The sequence below is a fragment of the Sarcophilus harrisii genome, chromosome 4 (genome assembly GCF_902635505.1).
Source record: "Sarcophilus harrisii chromosome 4, mSarHar1.11, whole genome shotgun sequence".
NCBI classification, from domain to species: Eukaryota; Metazoa; Chordata; class Mammalia; order Dasyuromorphia; family Dasyuridae; genus Sarcophilus; species Sarcophilus harrisii.
Window position 1 is genome coordinate 331,511,611 of NC_045429.1, and position 24,026 is coordinate 331,535,636.

The 24,026-nt window shown below is 41.8% G+C and overlaps 2 protein-coding genes across 2 annotated transcripts; one reads left to right on the forward strand and one right to left on the reverse strand.

The window, feature by feature from the left end:
• The first annotated feature begins 371 nt into the window (after window positions 1–371).
• Window positions 372–8,526, forward strand: SNF8 (SNF8 subunit of ESCRT-II). Its single transcript, XM_003768342.4, has 8 exons — window positions 372–514; window positions 730–780; window positions 2,066–2,204; window positions 2,801–2,905; window positions 4,162–4,234; window positions 5,147–5,288; window positions 6,107–6,181; window positions 8,290–8,526. Exons 1-8 carry the CDS (start codon window positions 461–463, stop codon window positions 8,425–8,427), a joined length of 777 nt encoding a protein of 258 aa, XP_003768390.1. The 5' UTR covers window positions 372–460; the 3' UTR covers window positions 8,428–8,526.
• Window positions 8,527–9,160: 634 nt separating this feature from the next.
• On the reverse strand, window positions 9,161–23,808 carry UBE2Z (ubiquitin conjugating enzyme E2 Z). Its single transcript, XM_031966093.1, has 7 exons — window positions 23,433–23,808; window positions 21,556–21,628; window positions 20,014–20,201; window positions 17,669–17,780; window positions 15,639–15,751; window positions 13,495–13,585; window positions 9,161–11,691 (listed from the first exon to the last, which is right to left on the reverse strand). Exons 1-7 carry the CDS (start codon window positions 23,741–23,743, stop codon window positions 11,521–11,523), a joined length of 1,059 nt encoding a protein of 352 aa, XP_031821953.1. The 5' UTR covers window positions 23,744–23,808; the 3' UTR covers window positions 9,161–11,520.
• Between the last annotated feature and the right edge of the window lie 218 nt (window positions 23,809–24,026).

A 24,026-nucleotide genomic window follows, 5' to 3' on the forward strand; every position in this document is an offset into this window, starting at 1 on the left:
TCTAGGTTCTAATTCTGGCTCTGTCGTTTATATCCTTCCTAGCCTTAGACACGAATCTTTTCACTTCTGTGGCCCTCAGTCTCGTCTGTTAAATAAGGAGGCGGGGCCGGGTGACGTCTACGGTCCCTTCCAACTCTGACAATCCACGTCCTCCATGTTGTTGAATGAATGAATAAGTAAATAAACACACAAATGAATCAATGAAAAGATAAATTAACATGGGGGCTCATTGTGTGCAGAGAAAAGAGGATAAGGCCAGGGCTCGCAGGGCTGAGGCGAAGGGCAGACTCGTCACGCAACACGAAATAGGCGAGGATGCTCCAAGTCGCCAGGTGCCGGAAGTTGCGCACCCTCTCTTCCGGCGCGGGGAGATGACGAACCGAGCCGGTACTTCCTGGTCGAGCGGCCCGCGGCAGAGCCCCTGAGCTGGGACGGCCTGGGGGCCGGCGGGCGTGCAGGGATGCACCGCCGCGGGGTGGGCGCCGGCGCCATCGCCAAGAAGAAGTTGGCCGAGGTGACTCCCCCAAACCTGGAAACTGAGCTCCCAGAGCCAGGCACCCCTACTCCCCTGCCAGACTGGATCCCTCATCCCCGGTACCGGCGCTCTCTGAATCAGGCCTCTGCCCCCTCACATTCTGGGTTTCCGGTGCCGGTTAGCCCAAGCTGGGAGGAGAACCCGAACCCCAACCTCTCCACCCCAAGGCTCATGCTAATATTATTCCCCCGCAGGCCAAATATAAGGAACGTGGCACTGTCTTGGCCGAGGATCAGCTGGCCCAGGTGAGCTGGTTGGGATCGTGAGAGCTCGGAATTGGAAGCTTTAGTCCAGGGTCTTTTTGCAGATGAGAACCTTAATATAAGTCCTCTGACTGTGAACCAGGGGCTCTTTCTGCTCCAGGAGGAGAGGACCCTGGTTTACTTCATTAAGTTACGTGCTGAGTACTTGGAAAGTTCCAGCATCCAAGCTTTTATTTTCATCTAACCCACTTTCCAAAAGGGGACTCCCAGAATAGCTAGGTAGCTCAATGGATAAAGAATGGGTCCTGCAACCAGAAGGACCCGAGTTCAAATCTCTCCTCTGACACTGTGTGACCCTGAGCAAGTCACTAAATCCCTAATGCTTCCTCCACAAGGTGGGGAGGGGAGGGAAAAGAAGGAGGAGGAGGAAGGGAATTCTATTAATGTCAGTGCTTGTCTTGGAGCTCAATCTTTAAAATGGGAGAGACAGGCAGTCATAGAATATCCTACCTCAGTTTCATTATCATTATTCATTATCTTATTATGAGGATGTTGAAGGGAAAGAAAGGAGAAAACCTGGGGAAAGGGAAAATTTTAAAATTTCCTCTTATGATAGAATATTAGTGGATTGATAAAACTTCTATTCACACATACAACACAGAGGGACCCATAAAAGTATCATGAACCTTGCTGGCCAGAGATACTGTAACATGTATATGAAACAAAAGGCTTATCTAACCAATTTCACGAGGTATCATTTATATATGAATTTAAGGGTTGCAAAGTTCTTAACATGTTGCTCTTTGCTGCTATGAAATTTTGACTCTTATAAAAAGGTGACAGGTGTAAATTAAAATTTCTAAACATCATATTTAAGAAAGGATCACACTAATTTACTTTGGGGGAGGTCAACTGAGAGAAACAAAACTATTGATTTCTGCTGGAAGGATAAAAGGTACAGGGAAAGAAATATGTACAATACAAAACAATATGTATTAACCTTAGAAAACAGCCAAATATCCTTACTCCTTAGCTCTTGCCTAAATTTAGTGTTCCCCCTGACTTAACTGATAGTGGAAACTCCATATATCTAAAATATTTTTTTACTAATTGAATCTCATTTCTTGAAACAAGACAGAAGTTCATTTCTTCTTATAGTGGGTTAGATAAGAGTAAAGAAAAGGAAGAAGAGAGGTAAGAAGAACAGAATATGGACACTTCTAGATATTTTGAGCCTACCCTATCCCTCTAGGCCAAAGGTCCAATGCTGGATGTGCCTGTTGCTTAACTGGGCTGCCCTTTACGTTCATATGTGTCCTTTCCACAGATGTCAAAGCAGCTGGACATGTTCAAGACAAACTTAGAAGAATTTGCCAGTAAACACAAGCAAGAAATCCGGAAGAATCCTCAGTTCCGATTACAGTTCCAAGATATGTGTGCCACCATTGGGGTTGACCCCTTGGCCTGTAAGGCATTACCCGTACTTGTCCCACTACACCTTAGAATTTCAAGAGAGAAGGATATCAGTTAGGGGTCATTATTAATTGAGTAACTCCTGTGGAGAGAACCAAAGAACTCTTCAACAATGGGAAAGAGATAGCTCCTGGCTTGAAGAAACTGTCAGTTTAGTAAAGAAAAAATAAAATTATGTAGACTAAGTGGATGGTTTCTCATTAATATTTATTTAATTTATTTATTATTAATATTTATGGATTATCAGATTTTTAAAATATCTCTTCATTACTCTTCCTCAGGATTTTCTAGGTTACTTTATCAGTCTGTATGCTCACCAAAGGCAAACTCATTTTTACATGTGTCTCAGTTATTTAGAAAAAGGAAGAGACATCTATGTTTGTGTAGTACATTCCAAACCAAGTAAAAATGGTTTTTTAAATTATGCCATTATGTTTATCTAGTAGTTGGACCACCATATAATTGTTGAAGAGATATTGAGTAAAGAAGTGATTAAGAGTTAGAGAAAGGGTTTTTATAGGAGGGGAATTTTGAGAAAAGGGTTGTGGAGTAACAGAATAACCTTGACTTTTCTGCTTCCTTTCTTTAGCTGGAAAAGGATTTTGGTCTGAGATGCTGGGTGTTGGAGACTTTTATTATGAGCTGGGTGTTCAGATCATTGAGGTGTGCCTGGCACTAAAGCATCGTAATGGAGGTGAGGACTTCCAGTGGGAAGAGGAAGTAGCTGAACCATAAGCACTTAAGATTTTGCCTCTCAGGTTCATCTTATCTATGTTCCTGCTGATGAGTTTTTTTTTTCCCCTGGTGTATATATATATATATATATATATATATATATATATATATATATATACTATACATATAGTACACATTCACACACACACACACGTGTGTGTGTGTGTATATATATATATATATATATATAAAAATAATTCTGCCAAATTGATGGGCATCTACTAATTTTCCAATTCTTTGCTACTATTTCATGAGTTCCTAAAGAAACTCTTTTGAAGGTTTAGTCAATCCATTTAACTGAATCCATGACAAGTCTCCACATCTAAGCCTCCATGTCTTTTGCTCTTTGTAGCATTTCTACAGTCTGAATTCTAATTGAGAGGAAGATGCCTAGGACATAGGTCAGACTTGGTCCATGATATGTGTATAACATTTAAAAAGTCACTTAATCTTTCTGGGCAAACTTCCTGATTGATTGTAAAAGGACTGCTGGTCCTACCCTATTCTCCCTGCCATGCTGGGTTAGCTATCAGGCTGTTAGCCATGTGACAAAATAGTCCTTTCAAAAACTGGTTAGGGGACAGGAGCTTCTAAAAAGTATCCAATTGTTTACCATTTTATTGACTTGTTGGATTAATCATGCATAAGTTAGTTAGGATAGGAGCTTGGACTTGAACCTGGGATTCTATTGGTTTAGGAAACTCCTTGGTGAAGAAATACCTCTACCTGTGCAGGTTAGCACCTTCTTTACAACTTGTAGTCTTAAGGATACTTCCTAGGATGTTGAGAGATTTAGTTACTTGCACAGGATCAAGTATATGTATATATAGTATATGACAGAGTCAGTACTTAAACTCAGCTCTTCTGACTTAAAGGCCAGCTCCTGATTCACTTAGTTGAGAGCGAAAATCCCTATGTCTATTGGCTATAAACAGGTATGATCTTTGTGACAGTAAAAATAATTTGGACTTTTTAGAGGAAACTTTTTAGTTTTCCTCAAATCTTGCGATCCTCAAAAAGACCTCAGTCCTGTTGGCTCTAATGGTTTCCATGATCTATGGTTGGTTATCTGGTGGAGGGGAAGAGGGCAAAAGGAATTCAGCAACTTAGGGGATACTTTTAGGTCTAAGTTCAGGAATTGAGATGACTCCTGTAGATGGCTGCTGCTCATATAGGGATTCTCTCTATCTGATTTGTACTGTCCCATCCCCTTAGGTCTGATCACTCTGGAGGAACTACACCAGCAGGTGTTGAAGGGAAGGGGCAAGTTTGCTCAGGATGTCAGCCAGTAGGTATTTTCTTCCATTCCTTTGGGGATGAGGTAGAATTCTTTAGAGATCAGATACAATCACCTTGGGTGCTGCAGGTCCTATCTCAACTAGAAGTTGAAGAATAGGTTGGCTAACTCTTAGGTAACTTCATCATATTCACATAATTTCTGGCAAAGGAGACCAGGACAAATATAGAGATAAAGTAGTATATCATGGGATGTAAACTGACTTAATTGACTGAGACAAGCATTTTTAACTTTTTTTGTTTTCCCTTCATTATTTTGGTGAAGCCTATGGACTCCTTCTGAGAATACATAGAATTACAAATATGACCAATTATATTAAAATAGAGTTAACAAGATATTTTTTAAAATACAAGTCTATAGTCCCCAATTTAAAACCCCTTTGACCTAAGGTATTCTACCTTTAATTTGGGGGAGGATGAGGTTGGTTGTTTATTATAGAGATAAATGGTAGGTTCCCGAGAAGACAGCCCCAAATTTGAGAGAATGGAACAGTAGATATTCAGAAAAGAAGGAAATAAAGGATTGCTAGCTATACATACTATTCAGACCTACTGCTCATTGAATAGAAATGAAGAGAGAATGTAAATGGATGAGGCTCAGGGCAGCTCTCATTAACAGCAATCCTAAGAATTTAGAGTAAGCACACCAACAGAACCTAACCTCCGTTCTGTGACTTGGCAAAGATGCTTTCTTTCTAGGATGAGGGAAGGAGTGGAGATAGAAGTTTGGATTCTTCGATGAGTGGGGTCACATGATCAACACCTCCTGTCCTGGAATATCTTAAGCCATTTGGGATTCCTTCCTTCATGCTTTCACCCTTGCAAACCAGGAGCACTATTAAAGGGGTAGGGATGACTGGTCTTGTCATTCAAGTGCCTTTGGTCATTTTTCCCCTCACTTTAGAGATGACCTCATCCGAGCCATCAAGAAACTGAAGGCTTTGGGAACTGGCTTCAGTATCATTCCTGTGGGAGGCACTTACCTGGTCCAGTCGGTTCCAGCTGAACTCAACATGGATCATACTGTAGTGCTGCAGCTGGCAGAGGTACCCTGTCCCTTTCCCCCAGCTCCTATAGCGTCACAGATAAAAGAACACAGCCCCAAATACCTTGTTCCCTCATTTCTCATTGTATCTCTTTTTTCCCCACTCTCAAAGTTCATTAATCAAAAGTCAGTTACTCGGGTTAATAAGTACATGAGAATAGGGTCTGGACCTGGTCCCTTCTCTGAGTGAGATTTCTTCCACAGCCCCTTCTCTGCAACTTCTGGCCTAAAGTATGGGAAGTTGTGATTTGACTAAGATCACAAAGCCTGTGGTATTAGGGGAAGGGATTAGACCTAGATTTTGCTTTAAGAAACAAGGCCATTTATATTTAATATGATTATAACTTATAGCAGATTGATTTCTGCCTGGGAGAGAGGTAATAGAAAAAAATGGAATTCAAAATCTTAGAAAAGTAAATCTCATAAACTAATAAGAAGCAAGGCCACTAAACCAAGCCACCCTCAGGGACCTCTCAAAGAACACTGCCTTTGCCATCAAGATCTGGTGCTTGTTATGGTATGATGCTAGGTCTCAATGTTCTTATCTATAAAATGAGGGAATTGGACTCAGTAGCTCCCAGAACAAAACTAACTGATATTTTACCCACCATTCTACTTTTACCCTTACTGGAATTTGACCTTTTCAATTCCAGAAAGGACTCAACACACACTGTGCCCCTTGAGCTGTATCTAGTTAGCACCTCCAGCCTAATCCCAGCTCCCTGTTCCTGGGATAGAGTGAGGAAAACATTATGCTAAGCAAGGTTGGGGGAAGGCAGACAGCCCCTGCTAATTGGTCCATATTCTTCCTCCTTCTAGAAAAATGGTTATGTGACAGTCAGTGAAATCAAAGCAAGTCTCAAATGGGAGACAGAGAGAGCTCGGCAAGTGCTGGTAAGTATGCTTAGAATAATTAGGAGAGATGAGGAGTACTTGTGTTATGCAGAGAACTCCTTTTAGTTCATTTGGGGGAGAGAGACAACAATAGGATCCTGAGCTTTATATATTTTGTTCATTGGCCCCCCTTTCTTAATTCATTCTGTCTTCATTAGTCATGATTAATAACTAATACTTTTCTAAGGCAGGGGTTCTTAATTTATTGCCTAATGAATTTTTTAAAAAATATTTTGGTGACATTCAGTAGAATTGCTTTTTTAAATACACATATAAATGTGTATGTGTTTGCATTTTAAAAACATTTTTAAGAAAGGATTTGTATGCTTTACCAGACTACCAAAGAGGACCATGACTGAAAAAAGATTAAGAATTGTTTCTCCAAAGAAATAAATTGGAATTACACCTTCCCTGGGTTAGGGTTATTATGAAACATGCAGTATCTACAGGAAAGCAAGTTGCTACTAGGAGACCTCTCTTGGTCCTTGGTAATTGTTAGATTACCAAAATTTTGTGTATGGGGGGGCGGGGGGTATGCTATGTATGTGTACATGCCAAAATTGTGTGTGTGTGCTATGTATATATACATGCATGTGCTTAAATATACTGGGACACTGTCTTAAGGGTGAAGGCAATTAACAGTACATATCATTATAGCATAGGTGTTAGGTTTATATGCATAATAAAATTTTATATCAATGTTCTGGGTTTTAGTCTCTACCATTAATTAATTGGCTGGTTTTTGACAAGCTATTAAATATAATCCTTGTGGCCCAGAGAAATCATCTATAAAACAAGGATGATAAAAGTACCTGAAGGCAGAAGACTGGATCAAATGATCTCAAGGTCCAACTCCAAGATTTATGATCCTGCCCTCTTTCCTTCACCCTACAAGCATTTATATATTTTAAAAAACTTTTCAGAGCACTTTCTACATGTCTTTTAACATAGTGAAGGAAGATGGGTCAAGATCTATAATAGTACTAAGAGCACCAAGTTTAAAATTAAAGACTCCGGGTTCAAATCCTGCTTCTGCTACTTCTTATGTAGCTAAGCAAATCGTTTCACCAAGAATTTAATTTCCCCACCTATAACTTAGGTAACGCAACAATATTTATCCCATCTACTTCCACTCAGGAAAGCTCATTGTAAACTATTATAAACCTCCAAGTACAATATAAATATCAATGGGTCTACTAGTCTCATCCCCAACATTACTGGAAGGATACAGTAGATTATTTCCAGTTTTGCTGATAAACAGCTTGCTCTGTAACTCAGGTAATTTACATTGTCCCATCACTTCAGGTTCCTTCCAATATTTCCTGCTAAGACCAGTCCTCATTTCCTTCCTGTACCCAGGCAAAAAGATGCAATTTTTCTCCATACTTTGGTTAAAAAACAAATCCAAACAGGTAATTCCATACTATTCAAGAAGTAGGTGGAAGGTACAGATAAATGTGGTGATTGTTTGGCTGTGGCTCCTTACTACACCACCTTTGGAGATTCTGCTCCAGCTCACTTCCCTAAAAATCAAAGTCATTGCCAAGAACCTCAGATGTCATTTAGTTCAACTGCACATGACTAAATACTCCCTACTGAAATATCTTTGGACAGGTGGTCACCAGCCACCATCTGGAGGTCTCCAGTAATGAGGAACCCACTACAATTGAAACGCACGCTCATTCTACTTTGAACAAATCTAATTGTTCAGAAGTTTTTTTCATTAAATAGAATGACATTTGGTCTGTGCAACTTCCATTTAGTACTTCCAGTCTTTGGGACCAAGCAGGATATCTAATTTTCTTCCATGTCTGCTCTCCAAATTCTTAGTAGTATTCCCTCACTGTTTCCCAAGTGATCCTTGTATTGCAGTCTGATGTCATTCTCATTCCACCCCCAATTACCTTCCTTTAGAGAGGATCTAATTGTTCAATATCTCTTCATAAAGTCTGTTACCTATAAAGAAACACTATATTCTGACCAAGATCTGTTTGCCTGCCTGCCCTCTCCCCCAACCCTCCCCACCCCAATTGTGTTTCTTAGGCTATGTCCTAGAACCTCTAAAATCTTATCTTTTCCATACAAATTTTTGTCCATTCTATCCCCAGGAGCACCTACTGAAAGAAGGGTTGGCCTGGCTAGACCTGCAGGCTCCAGGGGAGGCACACTACTGGCTACCAGCGCTCTTCACGGACCTTTACTCCCAGGAAATCACAGCTGAGGAAGCCAGAGAGGCCCTCCCCTGACTCTAGGGGAGGTAGAACTGTGGGAAAAGTGAAGGAAGGTGGGTCAAGATCTATCAAGGGAGTCTGAATAATAAACATTTTTTTTTATAAGAAAATGGTTCCAAATTGCCTCTCTTCCTCAACTATTTTTTACTATCTAAGGTTTTCCCTTCATGGAGGAACTCAATTCTTATAATTACCACCATCCCCTGGCATTACTATTCGTTTTATTTTTCAAAACCCTTAATTGTGACAATAACTGTAGAAAGATAGAGCAAAAGTGTAGGGTGGAAGTTCTAGTAAATTCATAGATGAGTACAGCCAAGGAATCTGATTCTGTCTCCCAGGCCATTCTTTTTAAGTACTTTGTAAACATCTGTAAGGGTGCAAACCTACAAGCAAGACCCCTTTTACTAGCTCAATGATATTCATTCATTGATTTGCCAAATCAAATTCCCTCCTATCTTTGTTTACAACTCTATTTTGAACCAACAAGCTGAATCACTAAGAAAGGCCTGAGAAGCCCAACTACTTAATTCCTTCCCTTACCATAAAGGAAAATAATCATTCTGCCAGAGAGACAACAGAGCTGAAGAAAGAGAAGCTGGATGCCTCTTTTTGTTCTCCCAGTCTCTTCCCAGAATTGTTTTTTCACTCAGCATAGGAGTTAAGTAATAAAAACATGCCAGAATATCACCCCATAGTTCTGGATTACCCACAAAGGAGCTCCCCTCAGTCAAAGACAGTCATGTCATTTAGGCAAATAACCATTTCCTTTGTTATCCTCTACCCCCCTCCATATAAGATTCAGCTTTCTTCATCTTTGGCTAAGTTTCCACAGGTCTGACTGAAGCTGAGACAGACTTTATCCCATATCCTCAAAGAACACAACCAGTTCTGGGCAAAAATTCTAATATCTGCCAAGTGGGACACTCCCAGAGAGCTCCTAGCAATTTAATGGATTTCTGCATTATTTTCAGAGAAAAAAACCTATATTATGGTGATGAATTCCCCCTTACCATGTAGTTGTTTAACATTCCAGTTCAATTTTATTCTCTACACTCCCCATGTGCCAGGCAGTGACACAGTACCCAATAACTAAGTACCCTGCTTGTTTGAGGGGGTCCTAATAGCCCCTTCCACACCCACAGCAACCTCCTTCTGCCAAAACAAACTTTATTGCACAAAAAATCATTTATGTACAGTCAGATATAAAGATGTCTCTTTGAGTGACTTCTGTGCATATATTTTCTCAACTCAAGATTAGAGCATAAAAGTTGGGCCACAATGCCAGAGGTGCTCTGCTCATGGCAGGATCAGGGAGAGGATTGTCGCTTGGAAGTAGAAACACTTAAATGGCAGAAAGACAACACTGCATCTATAGACCAAGAACACTCATCCACAACCCTGTGTCTGCTCCAATTGAGGGAATCTGGGCGCTGAGTCTAGTGCTTGTTCCAGACTATACATCTGGGTAGACTAGCAGCCTTGAAACTTGTTTTGAGTGGAATAACAACCAATCTTGACTAATGGTTGCCTATGGTTCTCTTCCTACTCCCCAAGCCCATTTTACCCTGTTTTGTTTCCTGCTCTACATCTCTTCCAAAGAATACTCCCCCATTGCCCAATAAGCTCCATCCCCACAATGGTAAGTGTTTAGGTTAAATATAGTTCTAGGTTATTCTAGAACCTCATCTAAAGTATATATTATCTGACTCATGAGGCAGAGGCCCTTTAAACTGACCTCTCTTCCACAGAATCCAGTCTTTTCCCTCACAGGTAGTTAGGATGCTGACCAAAGCCTTAGGGTTAACTAGATAACTGAGTGGATGATGCCCCAAAGGGGAAAACATAATACAGTAGGAAGCTTGGGGCAAAGCCAAAATGGGAAGGAGAGGAGATGCCCAGCACTACAGTGCTTAAAGCATGTCTTTCTTTGTTAACCAACCAGAAGGATCCTTGCATCTAAATAAAGCTAGGGAGAATAAGAGCTAGCCCTGCAAGCATCCAACTGAGCCAGCAGATGAGTTCCCCTCTGATGATTCTCCTGCCAAGAGTCAATATTTGGCAGCATGCACAGCCCAGAACAAAGTCCTCCAGCCTTAGTCTTGTTTCCCATCTGCAACTGGCCACCACTGCTTCCCCAGGTCCCAAAGTACTGTGAAGTTGAGGGAATCATAGACTGGAGTGCAAATGCCAAGGAGAATAGCTGGACAATCCACTCCTCAAAAATGTCAATCCCCTTGTCATTCCAAAGGAAGAATATCCTTATTTGGATGAGAATTCAGAAGAAACCATTTCCTTGTATCGGTTCTAACCCCAAATGGACAGCAGCTGCCAGTGTTGAGGACTTTTCCATGAGAATCAGTGATTGTGGGAACAAACAGTGAAATTTTCAGTTTCCACGGCGCCTGCGCTGGATTTGCAAAGACCTTTTGTTGGTCTCAATCAAATCTCCATCTAATGGCAGCAGAAGGGAGTAGGGAAGAGGGAGATGAGAAAGGTGCTTGGGTGCTAGGTAAAGCTTTCTGACCAACAGCCCAGACTCCACCACTGTTCCTTCTCTTTGGTCTGTCTAGAACAGTGACTATAAATTAGGGAAAACAAAATTATGGTGGCAGACAGGAAATGAGGTCCAGGAGGTTACACTAGGCTGGGCTGGGTTATGCAGGTTAAGGCCCAGCTTCAAGACTGAAAGACAGACACCCAGACAACCACCTGGACAGGTCATGTGACACCCCTCCCCTCTTCCCTCCCTCCCCACTCCCTTGACCCTGCCCTCCCCTCCTGGTATCCCCATTGACTATTCTGGGCAACCCCCTCTGGAAGTTGCAGTCTTTGCCTTCTATCCCCAACAAACTGCCCCAGTGGAAATGTCCGTCAGTTTTTTGCCAGAGAACCATGCTCCAGGCTCTCCTGTATCAGTACCTTGGGATTGGCCCTCGGCATGGGATGAAAATGGTCCTTGGTACCAGGATGCCAAGAAGGTTGCAAACAACAGCCCACTCCCACCCTGGGGTCTGAGTGTCCTTGGTTCTTGCCTCAGGCAGGATGCTGTTGGGGCTGGAGGGAGATGTGGTGCCGCTCCATCCCAGGGATAGGGTGGGGGGGCATCTAGGCCCTTGAGCTCCCCTGTGTGTCTGTCTCTGTTTCAGATGAACTGCTATCAGAGTCTATTTCAGCACTGTCCTGCTGGTGTTTCTCCTGCACTTTCAGACGGATTGCCCCGAGGCGAGTCAGGAGAGATTGGTAGTCAAAGTGGCCTCGCTTCTCTCCAAAAGGATCCTGAGGGAAGAGAAAAAAGGAAAAAGTCAGATTTCAATTGTTCATACCAGAGACAATAATGGGATCCCATGGAAGCCAGAATAGCTTCCTAGGAGCTTTCCTCCCTGAGGACAGCCATATAGTAAACCCACATATACTGAAAACAGTATAAAAACCTTTTCTATTTGGGGTTTAAGAATGTTTTCTCAAAGTTCCTTCCTACTTCTCCACTGCTTATCTTCCCTAGGGATATCTGGCTGAGATATACATTAAAATAAGTTTACTTTCCCAAATGTTCACCTGCAAACAAGGAGAAAGGATTAAAAGGGAAAATGCACTGAAGGTGCATCAACTTAATTCATATGCAGACTACAAGACGGGAGATTTTTTCTAATATTCCCAAGAAAAAATGAAGATTATCTTTTATTCTTGAAATCAGGAGTCAGAACAACTGGCCTTTTAAAGTTTATCTAGTTATTAAAATACTTAAAAGTTTTATGTCCCTAGCTACTGGAAAAAAAACAGAGCCTCTGTCTCTTTATCTAGAGACCTTCTAACCTAGTCCTGCAAAAATTCTTCTCTCTCCTTATATAGGTATCTTCTTTTCTTAATTCTGGCTTTATTACTCTATGTGAGGAATCATAAAGCTTCAAAGCCTACTACAAACAATAAGAAAGGGTAGAAGCAGGGGCTACAAATCAGTACACAGAAGATGACCATCCATAAAGAGGAAAAAATTGAAATACTGAGAAGAGTGCAGCTGTCTCACACAGGAACATGTTTCATAAATGACCAATTAGGGACATATATACCAAAAGACATCCAATCACTTCTGTCAGCTCCTCTCATACATTCACCTCACCCACCCCCACCATTATGGTTTTCTATAGCCACTACAAACCATTTTTTACTTCCCAAAATTACATTCCTAAAGCCTCTGCTCTATACTTTCATTGAAGTGATCAATTTTCCAAACTTTCCTTCCTTCAGACTTCAGCTTCATTCTCACCTACTCACTTCCTCTGCAGGTGCTGGCCCTCCTTTTATAATTTTTTCAGTGTCCCAAGCAATTCCCTAAGCCTATAAAGTTGCAGAGAAGATAAAAGAGTAGAATCATAAGTCTAGTCAAAAAAAAATGTTTTCCCCCCCTAAGGATTGATACTGGAACTGGTTAGCAACAAAGGTTACAATTTCTGATGCAAAACATGCTGAGGGACAAATCTTTTCTCAGGATACAGTAGAAATGGGAACACAAAGCAATAAAGCCCTAACTATACCCTGACAATTGAACTCTCGAAGCAAGTGAAAGGCAACATTTACCAAGAGCTGCACCTCAGCCAACAGAACATCTGATATTTCTAATATATAAGTATTTCACATTGTTGCAATCCTCCTGATTTCTCCATTGGTGAGGACAAAAGAAGAAACTTACCTAAGCAAATGCTTGAAAAAGGCCGTAACAAGCCATTAAATCCATCCCATCCCTCAGCCTAGGATCAAACACCTCAGAGATGACAGATTTTTCAGGGAAGTATTTCAAATGCCCTTTGTGTTTGGATTATTAAATTCTATTCATCTAGCATAATTTTTCACATTAAGAGGTTTCCCTATCAAGAAGTCAACTATCACTACCATTCCTTCAAATGCTTGAATTTGGGTCATCGCCCCTCCCTGCAGGCCTTATCTCCTAGATCCTTTACTTCTCCATCCTTTTCAGTTAGCAGGGTAGGCTGATGGCATCCCCGGCTTATTGGTACATCCCCCTCCTCACTGCCCCCTTCCCACTACCCATCCGAATATCCAAGGTCCAGAGATCTGCTCTACCTGCATTGTCTGGCCCTGGAGGTGTAGTCGGTCTTTGCACACCACCTCATAGAAGTCATAATACTCCATAAAGGATTTCTCCATCACACCCCTGGAAGACAAAGGTGAATATAAGGTCATGGGCTTGCAGAATGAAAGAGAAGGGATGCCCACATTAACTCTATCTCCTCATTTTACAGCTAGATTCAACATACACTCTTCCTACCTCAACCATTGGCAAAAGGGCCACTGGGACAAGATGCCAAGTTTACTAAGTGCCATAGTCTACACTTAACTTCCCATGCAGTGTAGTCACTGGAATGACTCCAATAGAGAACAGCATGGAAATTTGAACTCAATCTATTTTCTATTGCATACTCCAAGCTTATTCATTACTATTTCAGCTTTTAAAAATGAATATACTTATATATGAATATATGCCTTCCCCCTCCCCTGTAAACTATTCTTTAAACATAGTTTAAAAAATTAAAAAAAAACAAAACAAAAAAAGTTAAGGTAGCTTGAGTAAAACCATCAACAATACATCAACCAAGTCTGAAAATATATGCAATGCTCCATACTCATCATCTTCACATTTCTGGAAAAAACAACAACAATAAACCTAACTTCTTTCACAAAGATTCCCTCTCTCCCTCTCCCTGAAACTTACCTTGATAAGTCTCTAATTTTGGATCACACTTTTCCCCATACTGTCCCAAAATTTACAAATGGCCTGCATGCTCTTTACCTATTTTTATACTGCTTTTTAACTGTTCCTGAATGAATATTTTTCATTAACATAAGTTTTGTCCAATCTAATTCAATAAGCATTTATGAAGCACCTATTATATACATAAGGTGTCAGAGATTAAAAAAAAAAAATCCCCTCTCTCAAAGAGCTTCCATTCTATTAAGGCAATCCACATGTTCAGACAAGTGCCTGTTACAATTTGAGGGATCAAGCACAAACGGATCAGGAATGGCTTCTCAGAGGAGTTGAGTCTTCAAGGAAGTTAAGGATTCTACCAGACAGGTGAGGATGGAGCACATTCTAGGCACGAGGGACAGACACCCTGTTTAAGGCAGAGAGGCAGAAGATGTGCTAAACTGGGGAACAGGCAAGTAGACCCTCTCCTCCCAGAAGCAGGAGCCTCATCACTTTCTCTGGTATAGGGCCCCTTCTCTTCTTTGACACTGCCGCCTTATCACCTGCATGTCCTTACCACCTCAAACCTGGACTACAGCAATAGGCTGCTATTCAGCTATCAAAGTGATCTCCCTAAAACAATGGCGTGACATTATTCCCTAATTCAGTAAATTCCAATGGCTCCGTCTATTGCCTGCAGGATCAAATATAAAATCCTACTTGGCTTTTCAAGTCCTTTATAACGTGGCTCTTTTCTACCTTTCTAAGTCTGCTTATACCTCCTTTCCACTTACTGTACAATCCAATAATACAGGCCTTGTTTATTGTTCCTTTCATAAGACACTGCAATCTCTGAATTTTTACTGGCTGTCCCCTCATAGTTTCCTTCCTAATCTCCCTCTCCTAGCTTTAAATTCCAAATAAAAATCTCACCTTCTGCAAGAAATCTTTCTCAGTCTTCCTTAATGTCAATGACTTCCCTCTGAGATTGTTGTGGTCAGATGTATATGACTCTTTGTGATACCAATTTGGATTTTCTTGGCAAAGATCCTGGAGTGGTTTGCCATTTCCTTCTCCAGCTCATTTTACAGATGAGGAAACTGAGGCAAATAGGCTTAAATGACTTGCTCAGAGTCACACAATAAGTGTCTAAGACCAGATTTGAACTCAGGAAGATGAATCTTGCTGAATCCAGGCCCAGCACTCTATCTAGTGAGCCACCTCGCTGCCCCTGGGATTATCTCTAATTAATCCTGTATCTATCTTGCTTTGCATCTTATCTCTTATTAGACTGTGAGTTCCTTAAGAAAAGGGGCTGTTTTCTGCCCTTTTCTAGTATTTGCAGCAATTAGTGCCCTGCTAGGTAGATAGTAGGTACTCAATAAATGCTTGTTGAATTATATTTTCCTTTCCTACACAAGAAGGCTCTGCAATACTGAGGATCTCTGATCTGACTCCATCAGTAAGGTTTCCCCACCTCCACCCCCAGACACTCCTAATCACTTTGTTTATCATATACCTTAGAGGCTCAGGGCACGGACATTTTCCTTCCAGCATGTCACAGACTGCCACTCTGATAGTCTCATGTCGGATACACTCATTGTAATTTTTGCTGTCTCCTGGGTGTCTCTCCTATGGTGAAAGAGAATGACATTAATACTCAAAGTGCTCATATTAAACAATAGAAGTTTTGGGGAGTGATAGAAAGAAGTACTGTATGTCAGGAATGGGTAAAGACAGAAAATGTAAGAGGCTGCATTCTTATACTATTGTTAAAAAATAACACTCTTGACACTGAAAATCAGATATCAAGGAAAATTTATTAAAGAAGACTCTTAAGGAATTGACTTAATGTTTCTGACCAGAAGCAAGCCCCACTCCTCTTCCGGAAGAAGGAGCACTGAATACAGAAATGGGGGAAACTTTATACTTGATTGTGTGACGCAGCTTCTCTCTTCAGAGAAGGGATTGGTTTGTTTTATCCAGGTTACAGTTTTTCTGATATACCCACTACATGTTTCCCTCCATCATACATCCCATGTTCAAAAATGGCGGAAAACTCCTCCTCTGGGGTGTGTTATTTAATATTCAATTAGCCTAATTAAACAAGCACAGTAGTAATTTAGTCAAGTCAGGTCATTGGTCAATGGTCAACTTGTTTGGGCTGGATAGGCTATTATCATAAATTTGTGGTTTTCTCAAAACCATAAGACTCTTTCTGATTGGCTAAATCTATCTGTGCCATCCTAGTCCCCCAATTTCTTGTTTGTTCAAGGCTTTTATTGATCGCTTAGTTGTTCTGTGAATCCCAATCTTCCTTAATCTCTTACATTCTGAAAACCTCTGGGTCAGTGGTACTTACTATTTCAATCCCATACTACCTCAAAACTTGCAACACCTTGGAAACCCAACTCTTCAGCATTTTTCACACTATAAAAACCATTTCCTCTCCCACTGTACTCTACCATTGTTACCAAGTTCCCTAACAGTGGAAAACATTCTACCTATATACCTAACAAAGATCTTTTGTCCATCCTAGGCTCCAATCTTAGGTTGAAGGCCAGGTAAAGACTGGATGGGGATTAAGTCAATGCAATTTGGGCCAATAGATCAGAATAACAAAACTGACCTGTCCTGGTGTTCAAGTACACACAGAGAATCTTGGGGCCTCATCTAGTAAATTATAGTGGCAGGAGCTGCAAGAAGTTTCTTTCTAGTTTTCTGCCATATTTTTAGGATCTATTGCTGCATTTGAATAGTAATGCCCATTTAAGCAAGTCTAATTCTTCTTATGACTTCTTTAAAAATAAAAGGAAGTCAATGACAAAAAGTCAACCACAGATGACCTTACTGCAAAGAGTACTGCAAAGAAATGAATTTGTTTCATTATTAAATAGCCAATAGTCTAGAAATCCTCTTCAGTTTGGAAGATGCTAATTCAAGTAGTTTGTAGTGAATTAAACTCTTTAAATAAATCTAATTTGGCTTGTTATCTTTTAGGCATGTTATCTGACCTTATTTTTGGTGGTAATAAATAACACATTCTACAGTATAGAAACACTTACTCTCACTTTTAATGATCCTTTTGGTTCTATAGGAAATAAACTAAGTCGTTCAAAGATCTGACTCAGTATAAATCCTAGGGAACACCAAAAGCTTATACCAGAATAGTATAGACATGAATTTATTGGGCACAGATAGCCATTCCCCAAAGACTAAACTAATTTTCCAAATGCCTTTACTAAGTAAACGCCTATCCAGAACTAATTTTAGTTAACCGAAAGTATATTACACAGATCAATCTTGTCATACTTATTAATATCTAAATTTCTTCACAGAGATTTAAAGTATCCAGAATTAAAATTTATTGTCACTCTTAATATGCCAACTGTCCCCCTTTCCTACTGCAATTACATTTATTATCCCAGAAGGTAGCAAACAACATCATGCATCTAGAACAAGACAAAAATACCCTCCCCTCTTAAGGTCTCAGATTCCATAAAGCTCATTAAAAGTAGTCAATATCTCCCACTTGGAAGGCCAGCTTACCTGCTCAAAGCCAGGCTCATTGTGGTAAGGGTTTTCAGTCATTAGTGACTGGATGGAGATAAGTACCGAGGAGATACTCTGGGCTGGACTCCAGGCAGGGCCAGTCCAAGTACTGCAAAACATAGCAAAGGGGGAAGAGAAGAGGGTGAAGCTGGAGAAGACAAAGATGGCTCCTTCAGGCCAATACAAAAGAGCTGAAAGAACTGGCAGCAAGATTATGAGTGACTCAACCTTTCTCTTTCACTATTAATAATCTGGAATCTCCCAGCCTCCATTTTACCCCAATTCAAAATGAACTCAGTCAATTTCAAGGCCAAAAAGTAAGTAAAAGGAAATAAAAAGGGGAAACTAGGCAGGATAACTTTAATGGGCTTTTACTGGATCAAGGGAATCTGAATTAATAGGAGCCACGGAAGGAAAGACTTGGAAAAATAGTAAATTAGAAAATGCCTCCAAGGATAATCAAAGATAATCAAAATTAGCAAATACTCTTCAGAATACCAGATGAAGAGTGGATATTCAGATTTTTTTTTTTTTTTTGAAGGAATGGGAAGAAATGAACAAGAGAGACACACAGCTTCTTGGCAGGGGTGAGGTTGCAGGGAAGCTGATGAAGCCAGAAACAGAGGCATATCTGGGTTCCTGTTCCATATTTGGAATACAGGGAGTATCAGGTTCTCTGAGGTTTGTAGAGTCACAGCAAGCAATAAGAAAAGACTAAGGGAGGATATTCTAAGATTCAGAGAGATAGTAACATACAAGAATATTTTCCAATTGGAAATAGCTAAACTTGTGTATTCACAGCCCACTGGGCAGAAATGACAGAAGAAATAAGAAATTATAAGAAATATTTGTTTCAGTCCAATAAGGAAAAAAGGGGATTGAGGCTAGTTTCGTGACCATTTTCCTTTCCCTTTTGTACTCATGGAGAAAAATATAAATGATTCTTCCCATTAGTCTCATAAAAATTACTGGTTTCAAAAGCCACCCTGCCCCACCTTCCACCAGTACTGCCTTTTTTTTTTTTTTTTTTTTTTTTTGCTGAGGCAATTGGTATTTTAAGTGACTTGCCCAGGATCACATAGCTAGTAAATGTTAAGTGTTTGAGACCAGATTTGAATTCAGGTCCTCCTGACTTCAGGGCTGGTGCTCTATCCACTGCACCACCTAGATGCCCCTACTGCTCTCATTCTTGATTCAGTTTGGCACTCCTGTTTCAAACCATCCCTAGTCTCTGGTCTTTATATACCAAGAGACTCATAACCTTGGAACAAAGCAGATTCTTCCATGTCCTTGGTCACTGAATAACACTTTTAGAAATAAAAAAAAAAGCCTACAATAATTATAGCTAACTCCTGAACCTAATGGAAATTTTCCATTTTATGGATTCTCTTTAACAAATTTCTAGTCTCAATTTCTAGCCGTTCTATACTCTTATCATTTTCCTTCCTCTGTCTCTGAAGTTATTTAGTATTCTCTCATAGAATGCTTGCAATGGCCTAAACAAAACATGACTAGGAAGTAATAGCTATATTACACTTCCAGGTAAGTGATTCTAAATAGAAACAATTTTTTTTTTAACTCCCTAGTATGGAATTATCTTTTCCATTTGCACAAGTAATTTAATTGTTTTTATCCCAAGATCTGGTTATCCTGTCATAAATCTCTCTAAATCCCTCTCTTCTAAATTCCAGTGCTATTACCCACTCTGAGTCTCTGAAGACTTTTAAAAAATGGGTCTTGCCACTGGCTCAATACTCTGGCTCCTAGGATGAACTACCATACAAGCCTGGAGGTGGGTCTGATTTCAAGTCATGGGAAGGGATGGAGAAAACAAAGCAGTCTCAATTTTCCCACTTTCCTGACTCCCCAAAGAAAAAGGAACTCTTCAAAACACTTTATATATGCAACAAAGGAAAAAAGATTTAGAACTAGCAGGAGCCTCAGAGGCTATCTAATTCACTACCTACATTTTGCAGGTGAAGAAATTGAGGCCCTACGAGACTCAGTGACTTGACCAAGGCATGCAAACAATAAGTATGAGAGGTAGGATTTGAAGCCAGGTACTCTGAATCTAGAGTCAGAATTTTTTCTAGATAATCCTTCTGGATTTCTAATCTTCTCAGGTTAAGGATGGGGACTCTACATTGGGAAATGAGACTGGGACTGACAGTACCCAAACAAGATGAACCCAGAATTTTTATGTTCTTGGTTGAGAGCTGACATGGTTCCAATCTCATATACAATTTTTCTTTTATTGAGAGAAGCAGCATGGATACCCCCAGCCTGAAATAGCCTGCAAATTTTCTGGCTCCCAGCTCAGCTAATTGGGAGTCTCCTCTTACCCCAGAATACTCAGGCAGACTTTCCCATTGCGGTAGAAGTTGGGATTAAACCTCACTGTGTTATTGCCCGTTGTCATCAATTTGACCCGTGGTGGGTGGATGGGATAATCTGGAGGACAGCGAAACACGAACAAGAAGAAACCCCCTTCATAAGGAGTGTCAAATGGGCCTGTGATCAATGCATGAATCTGCAAAACAAAAGCCCATCTTGCGCACCATCTCAAAACTGTGTGGCAGCTTCCCCCACCACAACCCCCACCCCAATCATGCCCATGCTCCTGCACATGTCAAAGGGTAGGGTCCCTTACATTCCTGTAACCCCATCCTATACTCTCATCATGTGGAATAGGTATCCCGTTCTTATTTATTAAACTTCCCAGGAAAAGAGAAAATTTCCATCTCAAATAGAAATTCTACCTAGAACGTTTAACAAAATTCTACTCCATTTCTCTGAACTGAGGGGTTGGATGCTATAAAAGATCAGTAATAGATATGGAGATGAAGTTTGGCTAAGTCATCAGCCTTTTCTCTAGCTGATCTAATTGAGGGAAAGAGGGAATTGCAAAGGACTATACAGCATTTTACAGCAGGATCTTCAAAGGCCCAAACAGTTGGTTACTTTCAATCTGTGAAATGGAGATTTCTATAATCTATGGTCGCAATTAATGGCCAATTTTCCTTCCCTGGCTGTGGGAACTTGAATTTATATCAGACCAGAAAAATCTTAAATATCTTACTAATATTCAAAGGCATCTGTTGAAAATTTGGAAATCAAGGGGAGGAGTACTTTAACAAAACAACTCTAAAAAACTGAACCCACACACTGCCCAGGTGACAATCCCTCCCCCTCCCCAAAACTGAACTCCCAGGACTATATTAAATAGCACACTCAGCTGGCTCCAACAGAGCACAAATTAGGACCTGAAGGTCAACATAGCTAATATCCCTGGCATTTTACAAGACAAGGTAGGCCAATAAAAACAATTTCAACCACATTAAAAGACAAAAATAAAAATCAATTTAAAAGCCAAGCTTATTCAAAGTAACTAAAATCATACTAACAATTTACAGATAGAATTTTTGCTTCAGGCAATAAGAAAGAGAAAGTGTTCTCTTTAAGCAATTCACTTCTGCCAGACATAGGTTTAGGTGTGAATCTATTCCAGGGGTGGGGCTAGGGGATAGCAAAGAAGTCTAAATGTCTACATGCCCAGGGATTTTAGGCTTAGACCTCACTAAGGTTTCAGGGTGCCTCCTTCAGAACAGAGACTGCTTTAATTTTTGTAGCTTCCAACGTGTAGTACATTATATGTTGCATCCTGCAGGGACTTAATAAATATTTACTGCTGCTGATTTTGCAGGAGACAGTAAAATAAACAGGCATAATTAATGTAAGCTAGTCAAGATCCCAAACAGTCATAATCCAATCAGAGAATGCCCCCCTCCCCCAAACACTCCCTGGATTTGATAGACAACACTATTTATCTATCTGAAGGTCAAGGGAAAAAAATCTGTACTGATTCGCCCAGTGGAATCACCTACCTTAGTCATATCAAGGGGATCAGGCACAACAAACATTCCGGGTGGAGGTTCCTTATAAATGGACATGATGTCCCTGTATAACAACAAAGGGGAAGTAAGGGTAAAGGTGGGAAAACCCTTGAGCAAAATAGCTGCAGATATCAATGGGGAGAAGAGCCAGAACTAAGTGCGTGGTACCACAAGTGTTTGTATTGACTCACAGGCCAGGGATTCTCGGGTTGGATACATGGGAAGGAAGCGGAAAACCAAGTGTTATTAAAAGGGGCACTATTTCATCAGAAGGATGTGGGAAGAAGGAAAATGGGAGATTAAAATGGCATCAGAAATCAGCATGAAAAACATCTATTAATATGACAATTTACTGCACATTCCCAAATATTTCCAAATCAAAAAAAATTTCCAAATCAAAAAAATAATTTGATGAATTGTAAATAAAATGTTACCAACTAAAAAGCAAATTTGAATATAAAGAAATGCAACTAATTCCAAAAAATACACAAGAAAATTACTATGCTTACTTTACAACAAAAATGTGAACGAGAAGAGAATCTTCCTAGGAGATGGGGTGGGGGATGAGGCTAGACATAGTCTTCTGTCCAGGAAACAGAACAATGGAATGAAACACAGAGATTTATCTTTAGAAAAAAATGGGGAAAGGGGGAGATGAGATGTTGCTGAGGTTACTGGGAATTAAACATCAGGAAGAGGAAATATGAGGACTTCTACAAGTGGTACCTTGGGCCCCATTCCAGAACTAGGGGCAGTTGAGGTTAAAGCTAAAATTTAACACCCCAGGTAAAACATGCCCAACTAGGAACCAAAAATCACTAAATTAAAGATTTAGACTAAACAGAATACATAGGGAGCAGAAAGGTAGATGAAGGTTTGATCAAAGAGTTACATAGGTTGGGGAAAAGAAATGAATTTCTAAGGTTAGGAAAAAGGGTTCCATTGGTAAAATAAAATGTCTTTATGTGGCATCAATTTACAAGATACTGAGCCTAGGCAACAGGAATTTCTGGATAACAGGACTAGAGTTGGTGAGGGAAAGAGGAAAGGAGAAAGAATAGTTCAACCGGACAGAAAGTTTCAGGACTGGAGGCTGTTCTCCAGGAACAAAGGCAAAGGGAACGATTATAGCCCCTTTCTATGGTATATACCTGCTGTAAGGGCATTGAAGATCCAGGAAAAAAAGAAAAGTGTGGGATGGTGAAGGGAAATGGCTAAGGAACAGAATGGGAGGGAGAAGACTAGAAGGAAAAGAGGGGTAAAGGGGGAAATGGGGAAGGGAGGGAGGTTGGGAAGAAGAGAGTAAGGGGCAAAGAGGGAGGGGACACGAATGGAGAGGAGGAAAGGGAGGGGGGGAGTTGGGAAGAAGGGAAGGGGTGCTGGGGAGAAGAGAGAAAGGATGCTGGAGGGCAGGGAGAAGAGAGAAGGGAAGAGGTGTTGGGGAGAGAGGAGGAGTAAGAAGGGGTATTGGGGAGAAGGGAAAGCAAGAAAAGGAGTCGGAGGAAAGGAACGGGAGGGCGGGGTGTTGGGGAACAGGGAGGGAGGGGTTGGAGAAAAGGGAGATAAGGAGGGAGGAAACTAGGGGAGATCTGGGGGAAAAGTTTGGACTGGAGAAAGAGTCGGGGGGCAGGAAGTGAAAACTGGGGAAGCGAAGATCTTGGAGAGATGGAGAAGAGGTGGGAGAACTGGGGGCCGAGAACTGAAAGGGGGAGCCGAAGGGGCGGGAAAGTACAAGGGGGAGGATCGGAAATGGGGCCGCCTGGGCGGGGGTCTCGGGAGGCCCCCAGGCCGGGGCCGGGGCCGGGGCGGGCGAGGAGCGGCGGCTGCGGCGGGCCGGGCCAGGCGGGCCCTCGCTCGGCCGCACTCACCGCTTGATCCGCAGCAGGCACTGCGGCGCGGCGCGCTCGCTGTCCCAGTCCGAGCTCAGCGTCGGGTCCCAGAAGGCCGAGTGACTGAGCAGCGCGGCCCCGTGGGCAGCGGCCGAGGGCGGGAGCCCGGGCAGCGGGGCCAGGCCTCCCCCCGGCCCGCCGGTGCCGCCCGCCGCCGCCGCCGCCGCCCACACATCGGGTAGGAAGGGCGGCCCGAAGCTGCCGCTGCCGCCGCCGCCCGCGCCCGGGCCCGGGGTTCCCGCAGCCTCGGCCCCGGCAGTCGCCGCCTCCTCAGTCGGACTCTCCGCCATCGCCGCTCCGCTTCCGGGACTCCACGCCAACGAGTCCGCCGGCCAGAGCGGCCGCTCCCTCCGCCTCCGCCCCCGCACCACCGAGAGCCGGGCCAGAGTGTCCCACCCTCCGCTTCCCCGGCCGGGCCCGCAGGCTCCGCCCAGCCCCAACCAGCGAGAAGCGTGGGGCAAGAGTGTCCACCCGAGGTCCTCCAGGACGGGAGGGGCGGAGGGACAGGGGGCTCCGAGCTGGCTTGGGCCGTTCCTTGGGCTCTACGGGGACTAAGACCCGGCACTCTAGTCT

Coding starts and splice junctions, on each gene's coding strand:
- UBE2Z (XM_031966093.1), bottom strand. CDS start 23,743: ATGGCGGAGAGTCCGACTGAGGAGGCGGCGACTGCCGGGGCCGAGGCT. Junction 21,629..23,432: donor TGCCTGCTGCGGATCAAGCG/GTGAGTGCGGCC, acceptor GTTGTTATACAG/GGACATCATGTCCATTTATA. Junction 15,752..17,668: donor ATGAGCCTGGCTTTGAGCAG/GTAAGCTGGCCT, acceptor CTTTCACCATAG/GAGAGACACCCAGGAGACAG.
- SNF8 (XM_003768342.4), top strand. CDS start 461: ATGCACCGCCGCGGGGTGGGCGCCGGCGCCATCGCCAAGAAGAAGTTG. Junction 515..729: donor CCAAGAAGAAGTTGGCCGAG/GTGACTCCCCCA, acceptor ATTCCCCCGCAG/GCCAAATATAAGGAACGTGG. Junction 5,289..6,106: donor TAGTGCTGCAGCTGGCAGAG/GTACCCTGTCCC, acceptor TCCTCCTTCTAG/AAAAATGGTTATGTGACAGT.